Source organism: Malus sylvestris, chromosome 8, assembly GCF_916048215.2.
Source record: "Malus sylvestris chromosome 8, drMalSylv7.2, whole genome shotgun sequence".
Classification (NCBI taxonomy): Eukaryota; Viridiplantae; Streptophyta; class Magnoliopsida; order Rosales; family Rosaceae; genus Malus; species Malus sylvestris.
Genome location: NC_062267.1, coordinates 6,782,270 through 6,794,077, shown reverse-complemented (window position 1 = coordinate 6,794,077; position 11,808 = coordinate 6,782,270). Strand labels below are relative to the sequence as shown.

At 36.6% G+C, this 11,808-nt stretch overlaps 2 protein-coding genes across 2 annotated transcripts; one reads left to right on the top strand and one right to left on the bottom strand.

Annotated features, from left to right (window-relative positions):
* Window positions 1–973: 973 nt before the first annotated feature.
* LOC126631987 (zinc finger protein ZAT10-like) lies at window positions 974–2,097 on the bottom strand. The gene has a single exon (XM_050302201.1). It carries the CDS (start codon window positions 1,962–1,964, stop codon window positions 1,149–1,151), a length of 816 nt encoding a protein of 271 aa, XP_050158158.1. The 5' UTR covers window positions 1,965–2,097; the 3' UTR covers window positions 974–1,148.
* A 6,084-nt stretch (window positions 2,098–8,181) lies between these two features.
* On the top strand, window positions 8,182–11,096 carry LOC126631988 (adenine phosphoribosyltransferase 1-like). The gene is made up of 7 exons (XM_050302202.1): window positions 8,182–8,457; window positions 8,767–8,880; window positions 9,114–9,224; window positions 9,516–9,608; window positions 10,410–10,559; window positions 10,639–10,697; window positions 10,810–11,096. Exons 1-7 carry the CDS (start codon window positions 8,292–8,294, stop codon window positions 10,864–10,866), a joined length of 750 nt encoding a protein of 249 aa, XP_050158159.1. The 5' UTR covers window positions 8,182–8,291; the 3' UTR covers window positions 10,867–11,096.
* Window positions 11,097–11,808: the final 712 nt, after the last annotated feature.

Here is an 11,808-nt window from a genome sequence, read left to right as displayed (position 1 = left end):
ATCTAGTTGTATCATTATTTGTACCATCTTTCTAACATTAACTTTGTTAAAGTTCACCAAAACATGTGAATCCTAGCTTTATTAGAGAGATAGTACAAATAAGTAGTAAGAATATCATTTTTTATGTAATTTAACCATGAACTACAACATTATGTAATTCATAAAATATGGTCTAAAAAGTATTTTTCTAATATTTTTCTTAAAAAAATGAAACAGCTACATCTTGAGTTTGATTCATAAATAACATATTTGGTAGAATTACCTAATTTTTATGACTATGCACAACTTCGCCCTTTTTGTGTAAATAGAGTAAAATACCCTTGATAATAAGGAATTGGAGAAAAGGAAAATTTTGGTACTGCCACTTGACATTTATTTGTTTGACTCATCCACTTGATATCGAACCTTCTTCTAATTCGCTCATGAACGTTCCATCTCATTACGAGTTTGTTAGTCTTCCAAAACGTGTCGGTTAGTTCAAATTTGACAAGTTTTTTTTTTTTTTAAATTGAGAATTATTTTCGTCCGTTCAAAGAGCATTGCTTATATTTATATAAACATCACAAAAATAAGGTAAATTTAGCAACGGAGAGTAAATTAGCTCGTGTTAGAAATTCAGAGGGACGAATAGGAATGACAAAAAATAAGGTAAATTTAGTGACGAGAGTAAATTAGCCGTGTTCAAAGTTCAGAGAGACGAATTGGAATTTACGCGTGAACTACTGTAGCTGGACAGTGAGCACTACGATTGAGTGTGAAATGTGTGTAGAACATTTTACAGTTAAAAACCGTCACAGAAACATGCACTCTGCCATTTCTCTCCAAATGCAAAAACCAATATGCGCAAGTGGGTCTTCTCTGGCTCTCTGCCACCACCAACTCACGCCGACAAGGTTGCGCCGCCTATCCAAAAACGTATATAACGCGCCACAAAATTAATAAAAATGAATAACATCCGCAGCGCAAATAGAAATTTCGGAAGAAAAAAAAAAATTGAATATTCCAATTACTTCCACAGCATGTTTATACATGAATAAAATAATCCAAATCCACTAAAGAAAATTACACGGCGAATATTAATTCAAATATTTAAGTCCTAATTTAATGCCTACGGGAACTGATTCGCAGAGTCGGTCTGAATCGTCGTCCTAATTTTGTTGGTCCTGTGGAATCTCCATTTTGGGCTTCACTATCAGCAGAAGCCTGGGCTTCTTCGTCGGGTGGGGGCTCTCCACCTCCTCCTCACCGGAGACGAAGAAGTCGCGGGAGAACTCGGGCAGCGCCGGCAGGTTTAGGTCAAACGTCTCTCGGGGGTGGCCGTGGCTGACCGCGTGAGAAGTTGACCCGACTCCCTCAGAGGAAGTTATAGCGCTTGTGGCAGCGGTGGATCCTGCGGCGCCGCCATCGTAGTGGCAGCGCTTGTGGCCGCCCAAGGCTTGACCGGTGGGGAAAGACTTGTGGCATATGGAGCACTCGTGGGACCTTCCCGAAGGGATGGCGGTGGTGGTGGCGGAGTTTGTGGTGGTCGAGGACGTGGACGGGCCTTCGACGGCCGATCCGGCAGCAGAGCCTTTTCGGTGGCTGGCCTTGTGTCCTCCGAGGGCCTGGTAAGAAGAGAAGCTCTTGTCGCAAACAGAGCACTTGTAGCTCAGGTTAGCCGGCGGCGCTGTTGACGTGGAGAACTCCATAGAAGGGGATTGAGTCATCATCTGGTGTGAGGCAGCGGAGGCTGTTGCTTTAGTGGCTGTGGTAGCGGCGAGGTCTCCATCTCTATTACCGCGGGCGAGCATGATGAGGCAGAGAGCGAGGTACTCCTCCTCGGTATGAGGGGTGTCGAGGCGTGGACGCTTGGAACGCTTGCGTTTGGTCCACGGCTCGACATAGCTGAAGCTCGAGGTCTTGGTCTCGAGCTGGAAAGGAGACGATCCGGCGTGTGTTGGCGAGTTGAGAGCTTGCAGAGCCATCTGATGCTTGCTGATGAAAATTTGAGAGATTCTGTTTTTTGTTTTGAGAGAGAGAGAGAGAGAGAGACAGAGAGAGGATGGAGAGGTGAGAGAGTTGAGAGTTGAGAGTTGGAAGTGAGAGTGAGAAGTAGGGGAAGGGGGTATATAAAGCGACGAGGAAGGGAGGGGAAGGTGCGGGACAAGCGGGAGGAAGTAGTGGTGTCTGGACAAGTGTCGGTTTTAAAATTAAATATCCTCCTTTTTTTTTAATTAATTGGGAAATAAAAGAGAGACTTGATCTTGAGGGCAACGAAATTTACCACGTTTAGATTTTGGGTGGGGTGGGGGGTTGAGTTTTCTTGGTGGCCAAGGAGGACTGGAGTGGGTCAAAGAACGGAAGGGGTGCCTACTGGCTACTGGGTGTGTGGGCCCTCAACTGGACTCGGTTTTTATTTAACTTTTTAACTACAGAAGACTGGGGGCCCAAACACCGAAGACGGTTTCAAAGTCAAGGGTCTAGAGAGAGTGGCCACTTTCTAAATCTTCTAATTTCTGAAACAAACGGGGTCCGGGTTTACGTGTTGTTTTGGGGTTTCAGTTGTACCGAGTATCATGTTTTAGTACGTTTCATGCTTTATTTTAGGGAAAATTGATCATCTTCATATCTCTGCCTCTTAATTCATCAAATTCGGGAATCTTGATCATTAAAATTTGATCCAATAATTACAAACAGGAGCTCACTTTAAAAGTTATAATAACTTTAGCCGTTAGATCAAATTTCAACTGTCCAGATTCCTGAACTTAATGGATTAGAAGTAAGAGATTCGAAAATGATTCATTTCCTTATTTTGGGATGTATAAACATTTTTGTGAGTTTTGTCTGTTTTAGTTTTGGTTCCTTAAGTTGTTTCGATTGTCTTATAATAGATGCAATTTACAAAATAATAAATATAACTAAGTCATTCGATGTCACTTAGTACTATAGTTTAGTGATATTCTTTTTTATTTGTAAGCATGCGATTTCTCGGTAAATGTGAATTTAAACTATATTATTGCTAGTCTATTGTAAAGCTTAATCCACTTCCCTACTCTCTTAATGTAGACGTCGTTTGTTAAAAAAAAAAAAAAAACTAAACCATTCGATTAGAACATTATAAATATACACTCGCACTCAATTTCGAATCACTGTAGCATAAATTTAAACTATATTATTGTTAGTTTATTGTAGAGCTTAGTCTACTTCCCTACTTTATTAATGTAGACATCGTTTGTTATAATATATATATATATATATATATATATATTATTAAAAGAAAAAAACTAAGCTAGTCGATTAGAACATTACATTATAAATATACACTGCACTCAATTTCGAATGTCTGTAACATAAATTAGGATAATTTAAAATTTGTTACTTTGTTACTTTGTTACTTTATAAGATTGGAAAAGATGAGTAAACGCGGTCGGGTCCAATCTAATTTCCAATTTCCAATTTCCAATCAGAAAGCAGCCGACGTCGTATTTGCTCCCCACATTCAAGGAACCGCAGCGACATTTCCTGGTACTTTCGATTCCTTCACACATTGTATTAGTTGATAATTTCAGAGATGGGTTTATCCAATTGGAAGTTGGCAACTTGAAATCTCAGTCAAAGCACCACCGTCATTGATTAATTAGGGGTGATTAAGGGTCTAATCACGTGGGGTGTTTAGTTAGTGTGGTGGAGATTAACTGTGCTTAACTAGTGGTGCACATAGACTGTGGGTGATGGTCTTTTGTGCATGCCTAATTTTAGGCACACCATTTGTAAATGTTGGGGAAATCTTTGCCTTTAATTGGGGTTTGTAATCTGATTGCTACAAAAATTCTTATATCACATTACTTTAGTTAGCTTGTGGTTTGTGAGGCATAAAACTTTGATTGCTATTTCATGTGTGCATTAATTTTCTCATTCACCTAATGAGCACACTAGAATCACAGAAATAAAATTATCTCATGTGCGCATTAACTTAACATATATTTCATCTTATATTTTTGGCACATTGTTTTATAAGAGAAATGCTTAAGAGATTCTTTCAAAATGGGGCTTTCTATAGATTTTCTGTCACCTCACAGTTTAACGTCCATTTTCATGCCAACATTATAAAATATTATGTCAAAAACCGTGAGGTGGTAGAGAGTTCATGGGAATCTCACTTTGAGAGAGTCTCCTTAGCATTTCTCGTTTTATAATGTTGGTACGGGAATTGACGTTAAACTGTGAAGTGACAATTAGTCCATAAAAAATCTTACATTGAGACAGTATCTAATTACTACCACATTAGTTTGGTTCAAGAATTAAAGTTAAATTTGGTTCACTTTACGAGAGGCCTTCTTAATTGGACGCCCGTACCACGTAGTTGTCAGGCCGAGACTCATTAGGTTGGATCGTAGGTGAGTGAATGGCGCTCGAATATGTAGTGTTAGTATCATTTGTAAGGTTTTTTTATGTCTTGGATGTAAAAATAACTAGATGACGTGGCATGATTGTTTGATATAGTTTGATAGTGTGATATTCCACTTAGCATGCTTGAATAAAATAAAAAACAATCTTACTAACGATTATGTAAATTTAAGTGACTCGTCGCATTTAAAATTCATAGATTGTTAAAGTACGTCATCGTATATATCACTTGTTTGTGTGTTTCAACTTCATCGTCTAAAGTACAAACTAGTAAATCTGTATGTCAAATCCTACTTTCTAATTCAATGTACACGTTTTAGCAGCCACAATATCCTAAACCACTTGGAATATGCTAAGTTAATTGCACAAAAGACCCATAAATTGTCGTGTACTAACTCAACACTCAACAGTTTTCTAATTCGTCGTTCGTATTACAAATTTTACGTTTGACCTGGAATATAATTTGTGTCACGCACTTGTACTTTCTGGAAATACCTTTTGACTACCTGTTTGAATTTGACACCTCCATTTAGACGGCTTTTCTGGGATGGTTGGCTCTCGCGCTTGCTAAAAAGCAACAAGAACATATGCAAAGCATCTGGATTACTGACCTACTGAAGGGTTAATATCACAATTAATATTACATTAGACTAATGGAGAAGTGGAAATAATTTGTATTTGAAACGCAGTGTGTTAAAGAAAATATCACATCACTAGAACAATTTGTTACAGATATTATAATTTAGAACAACGTGGTCAACATATGTGAGTTATTTTGGTCTTGTTATGTGGGGTTATATTTTGTTGAATATGTGAATAATCAAACTTTAAGAGTAATGTGAATTTGTTACTTAAAAGAAGGATGGTGTTATCAGCACATTTGTCCGTTTGATCGAATAAATTAAAAAAAAAATCAAATAAAAGAAATTAATAAAAAATATGTGAAAATAAAAATAAAAGTGTAGATAGCTTCTTCAGCCTTAAAAGAAATAAATGCCTTATCGCCTAAGAGTTTTACGTGGAGGTGTGTAGGATTCGGTCTGCCATATGGCCTACTTAAAGGCCATGACGGTTGCTGCCTTTTGGCAACTGCACTAAAACATAAGGACACTCAACAAGGTGAGGACTGGCCTACCCTTTGAGTTTATCTACATTTCCTCTTAATTCTAATTAAAACAAAATGATTAATAAGTTGCTTTGTGGCTAACAAGAAGTGGGATTAGTTACTGGGATTAGCTCGACGATTAAGGTGAGTAGAATGATAAGTAAGAGTAGACTAGAGACGTAGAGTTTGACATTATAAAAGAAGATAACGGACATGTACAAGCAGAGAGTCTCTTGACACCCATGAGTTACGAAAAAAACATTGAGCACAGTCACGCGGTGCGGTATAATTAATTGGTCTGATACAATAGAGACGAAGAAAGACTTATGTTTTAATATATAAAATTATAATCACTTGTTATAATATAAATAAGATTAGTAATAATTTTCAGTGTTAAATACATATTTCTCCGGAGGTGGGGACGATGACATGTCATTCAAATCGTGTTTTGCATTTTGGATGTTGCTAAACTACCCTACATAAAGGTACACCCCAAAAGCAGATGTTGTTTAGCAACTATTTAAGATTAATTACATTTATTTTTTTAAAGCCAGACATAAGAACATCAGTTAATATGTGGTTAATCACTTGTTTAAACAATTATCTAAAACAATAGGCATGAAAAGACAAGTGTTAAAGTAGTGAATAGGTACATTTCGCAAGGTGAAGTCACTGCTTACCTACGATGTCGTTTGGCATACATGCATAGCACGCAGCCCATATATTTTCATGTCAAAAGCTTAAAGTTTTATTGGTAAACAGACTAACTTTACAAAAACGTCCACGATGCACTCATAGCGCCGCAATAAGTTACTATATTGCTAAATATTGAAGTTATCATAAATATATACATTGTTACTGTTATTTACTTGAGATCGACAGAAAACGTCCTAAAACAAATTGAGTGGTTTAAAAAAAATCTTAATGGTGGAAACTTCTAGTGATCACCAGTAGAAGAAAATAGAAAATGTGATGAGAAAAGTGGTGGGATGTTTTTTATTCCCTTTAAATGGGTCCAACCGGTGGCTTTGTTACGACAATCTACTCTTGTAAGGGCTAGAAAGACTTAGATACATTTCAGCATTCTCCTAGCCACAATTGTTTGATCTACCAACGCTATAAACCAAACTCAAAACATATCATGTGAAATACGGACCTGAAACTCAATTTCAACTACTGACCACCATGTGATGGTTGTGGTGGTGTGTTTGGAAGCATGTGATTACAGTGAACCCTTTTCATCCTTTTCTTTCGTTTACACCAGTCGGCCCTTAAGTTGGGCCTGATGGGCCTACTCAGTTGTACTTGTGGGTTGGCTATGATGTAATTACAATTCAGTCTAAAATTTGTTGATCGAAACCCATTGCATCTGCGCCTCACCTATTGCCATGATTAATTACATTTAGATAACAACATCGAAACGAAATCGGGTGGTTCCTCGAATCAGGAACAAAATTTAGAGTCCTTGCGAAAAGTATAGCGTGTTGAACGATGTGCAATACCATTAGCTTGGCAACGCGGATGGGCAACCAAAGTTTCACTGATCCTGAGAAGCAAAGCCTTCGAATCTTCCACAATATGCCACCAACGGACATGTTAGGAGAAGTCTCTTTCAAAGTTTTACTAAGGATTGGTTCCAATAACTCTTAAAGTGAGACTCAATTTCAGAGTTAACATTATTAAATATGAGAGCTGTTATTCCTACTCCAATGTCTTATCTTCCCACCCATTTTTATGAAATTTTTAATTACAAATTTATACATTTGTAAAATGACTAATAAGGATCTTAGTTACCTCCTTTTGCATTACTTTTTTTTATATAAAAAATAAAAAAGAAAAGTTTGGGTGTGAAATAATTACTAAAGAGAGTTGTATCCCTAGGATTTTGGTTGCCCAAATCAGAACCCACCTCTCTGCAACTCTTATTTGCCTTCCCTTAATGAAATTTCAGAAAGCATTCTCCATCATCATCTAGCATAACCTCACATACATGCGTTCCTTGCAACAAAAAAAATCCCCCAAGGGTTAGGGCTTGAGAGATGGTGTAACTTCCTGATTTTTTAGTTAAAGTATTAATTTGAATTCACCGGGATTATTTATTTTGTGATTCATTTGACTGGAGAGTTTCATACCTTTTTTCGTTGTCGAAAAGGAAAGAATGTGGCAGTAGAGAGTGGTTAAAGGGTTAGAGAAGAGAGTTGTTGGGAGAATGGCTAATCTTGTTAATTGGAAGTTTACAATTGAGATCATTTGGCTTTATAGTTTATTGGATTCCTTGCAGAAGAATTAAAAAAAAAAAAAAAAACTCCAAGGGTTCCGACTTGAGAGATTGTTTACTTGAGTAAGCTTCTCCATTTTCAATCCCGACCAAACTACATCAGACTGAAGACTAGAAGACCTTGGTTTTTTTTTTCCTGCCTTTTAGAAGAGAGTAATATTATTTGTTTATATTTCTTTTTTTAAGAGAAAAGCTGATATCTAATTATATATAAGGGTTATTTTAGGAATAATAGTGGGTAAGAAAATAACATTATAATTTTTTAATTTTTATAGTGGGTGTAAATATAATGTGGATGGAAAAATAAGATAACGTGGTGGGTCTAGTGACTTTCTAAAATATTATGTAAAAACCTGAAGTAACATAGAATTTATAGAAATTTTCATTTTCTCTCCTTAACATTTCTCCTAATACCAAAATGCCCGTAGGACTTGCGTCAAATTTGGGAATGCAACCGAATAGCCCGCGACACTCCTTCGGTTTCTGACCTGAGAGAGTTGACGGGCCCATTGCTGTGTTGTTATGATGCTTCAAAGCACCTCATTTCTTTTCTCGTCAAATTCCTTCACTTTCTCACCCGCCGTCGCCTTCCGCCCTCCCGCAGCTAGAACTTCGTCCTCCGCCGCCCCGCCGCCCTCCATTCGTTTCCCAAATTACCGATCCGCCCGCCCTCCCGCTCGCTGCTCTGGTAAAGTTCTAAACCCTGCAAATCCTCAGCCCTGAATCTGTCGATGAATTATAAAATGTATATTTTTCCATGTTAATTGTCGGTCTTGTTGTGATTAAGGATGGATCGCTAAGCTTTAAAGCATCGTAATTTCAATGAAATTTCAGAAATTTTCCATTTTTTGTCTAGCAATGGGTAATTTGGTCATCTGAAAAATAAAATTTATGGGTTGGTGGATATTTTTATTTATTTTTCTCATATAAAACAAAAAAAGTGCAAGATTGTGACTGTACAACTTCTGAGCCTCTGTTTTTTCCCTTGTGTGGTTAGTGAGTAAGAGTGAAGCGCTGAAAGTTGAAGCAATGGCAGCAGAAGACGGTCAGGATCCTCGCCTTGCTAGAATTTCATCTGCTATCAGAGTCATACCAGACTTCCCCAAGCCAGGTACATTATATATATAATACACACACACACACACACACACACACACACACACACACACACAATGTGTTTTTTCTTTGTTGGGTTTGATTTGATTTGATCGGTTTTTCGAGGTTTTTTACTTGCTGTTGGGTCCAATTTGTCATTTGGGTAGTGTGTGATTTTGGGTTTTACTTGATTTCTGGTCTCGAATGGAGGTTTTTGTGAGTTGTGCTTGGCTTGACTTTTTATGGCAGGGATTTTGTTCCAAGATATTACTACATTGCTCCTGGATACCAAGGCTTTCAAGGACACCATTGATTTGTTTGTTGAGAGGTACAAGGACAAAGAAATCTCTGTTGTTGCAGGTAATTCAATACATGCTCTCACTTTTAGCCAGTTTATCCTGAATTCGTTTCTTCACGAAATTTTAACGGCATTTTAGTTGCGCGCCACCTATGTTGGTCACTTATGAGATAAACTTTTATGGATAATTATTTCATATATCTGCAAATTTAGTCGGTTTTTGGAATTAAACTGTATCCAGAGCATAGTCTTCAGCATTCTGACGTTCTTACTGATTTAGTGGCTGTTTAGTTGTATATACTGAACATTGGGGGTATGTTTATGGTCTGAAGTTTTATTATGACATAATGCAGGTGTTGAAGCTAGAGGGTTTATATTTGGCCCTCCTATTGCCTTGGCCATTGGGGCAAAATTTGTGCCCCTGAGGAAACCAAAGAAGTTGCCTGGTAATATATCACACCTTTTTTCTTTTCCTCCTCTTAAAATGCATAAAATTTTGAGCTTTGAGAAGTTTCTCCGTACGTGGGAATTGATGGAATCATTGGTTAGAGACTGGCTTACTGGGAGAATTAGGATAATTTACTTTTTACCCCATCTCGTTAAATACAAAATGAATGTTATTTAACTCACAGGATGGATTGATCATCTATACATCTTTTGTTACAATGCAAATGTTAACTGATCCAATTACAGTCTAGTTTTTTAATTATATGTTAGACATTGTCCTATGCCCGGTTACGTTGAGAAATTCTGAGTACCAGGAATGAGTGTTTTTGCCCTTGAATTGTGATTTTGCATCACTCTTGATAATACAAGAAGATTAATCCCCTCATGGCGCATAAATTAAGTCAAAATCAGACATTCACATTATGATTTTCAGTCTAATTATACTAATTTTGCTGTTGTGACTTTAGAATAGGAAATGGTAGAAAGAGTGAAAGTTAATCTGATACCAAATACATAGATGCCAAAACTCACTGTTGGTTTAAAAATATCCCAACGAAATATAACGAGTGCTGGGTTAAATATCGTTATTCCTTCAGAAAGTTTGCTCCTTTGCATGAGCAAGTAGTGTTATTGTATCTTGCGGCTTTTCCTAACCACCAATTGGTTAAGAAATCATAAACAGTGTGGTTCTGGGTGTGCTAACATTATTTTACATTTTATTCACCCATCAAGTATCATGTGCTTTCAATAAATATAATTCTCAAGATGGCATATAATCTAATATGTTTATGGTTCTGCAGGGAAGGTTATTTCTGAAGAGTACTCTTTGGAGTATGGAACAGATACTATGGAGATGCACGTGGGAGCTGTAGAAGCAGGTGAACGTGCCTTGATCATAGATGACCTCATTGCAACTGGGGGAACCTTGGGTGCTGCCATCAGGCTACTTGGTAGTTTATCAAACCACAAACTTTTTGTCTAAATGCTTATGGCATTGCACAACCCAAACGTTTGCTCTTTTTATTGCAGAGCGTGTAGGAGTGCATGTCGTTGAGTGTGCCTGTGTAATTGAATTACCAGAACTAAAGGTATGACACTAAAACACCCTTGATTAGTTGATGCCGAAGACGGAATCTGGATTTCGTTGTATTTTTTGGTACATTTAATGCACTACTGATGTGCTTATATGGTTTGTTTCAGGGTCGGGAACGATTGGCGGGGAAACCATTGTTTGTTCTAGTTAGCGGAGACGCATGACCGTGGTTTCTGTTGGGGCTGCAGATTTTCAGAAAAGCAACTTGATTGTTAGCAGGGGCGTACGGTTGATTATCGGTTTGTTTACATTGGGTGATTGAAGAGCTAAACAAACTTGGTAGATGTATGTACCACGTACTATGCAGAAATAAGTAGATTTTCTGTTTTCACTTATAAATCTGGTAATGTTTATTCAGTTTGATTTATGTCCAAAAAATTCAGCTGTTTTCCAATTGGGTCCAGTTTTATTTGATTTTTTATTATGCCTGTTTTGCTCCTTGAAAATAAAAAATATTTAAATTCTTTAAATTTTAATTTTAATCTTCAAATACCTTTATCTACCCATTTTCTAATTAAAAACATTTTAAAAACACATTACAACAAATCTTATAAGTTTATCAAAAATTAAAAGAAACATTGTCAAGGTAGATAAAAATTAAAGAAAAAAATTGTGCTGTAGGTAGATAGTATTAATTAATCCATGATAGAGGTAGACTTTGAATAAAAAACCTATTGTACAGATAGATAATGCAAAATGATCTGTGATACATAATTACATATACACTATGAGCAAAAACATATCGTACCGGTAGATAACACAATATTTTTTTAGATAAAAAAATTTGTGATATATGGTTAGATAAAATAAAATTAATCCATAATACAAGTAGAATAATAAAAGAAATTGTGATCTTGTATTTCAAAAAGGACGAAGATATCATAAGAGCTTGAAAGAAGAAAGAAGGAGATTGAAGAAGGTGAGGAGAACACGGCACAAATTGTATACCGGCGTTATAGAAGAAGAGATATGCTTTAAAACTAATTCTACAAGTAGGGAATTATTTTAAGGATAAATAATCAATTATTAATTTATTATTAATTCACAATGCAAGTAAGTTTAATATGTGAAAAGACAGTTTAAAATTAAGGAATAGTATTAATTAT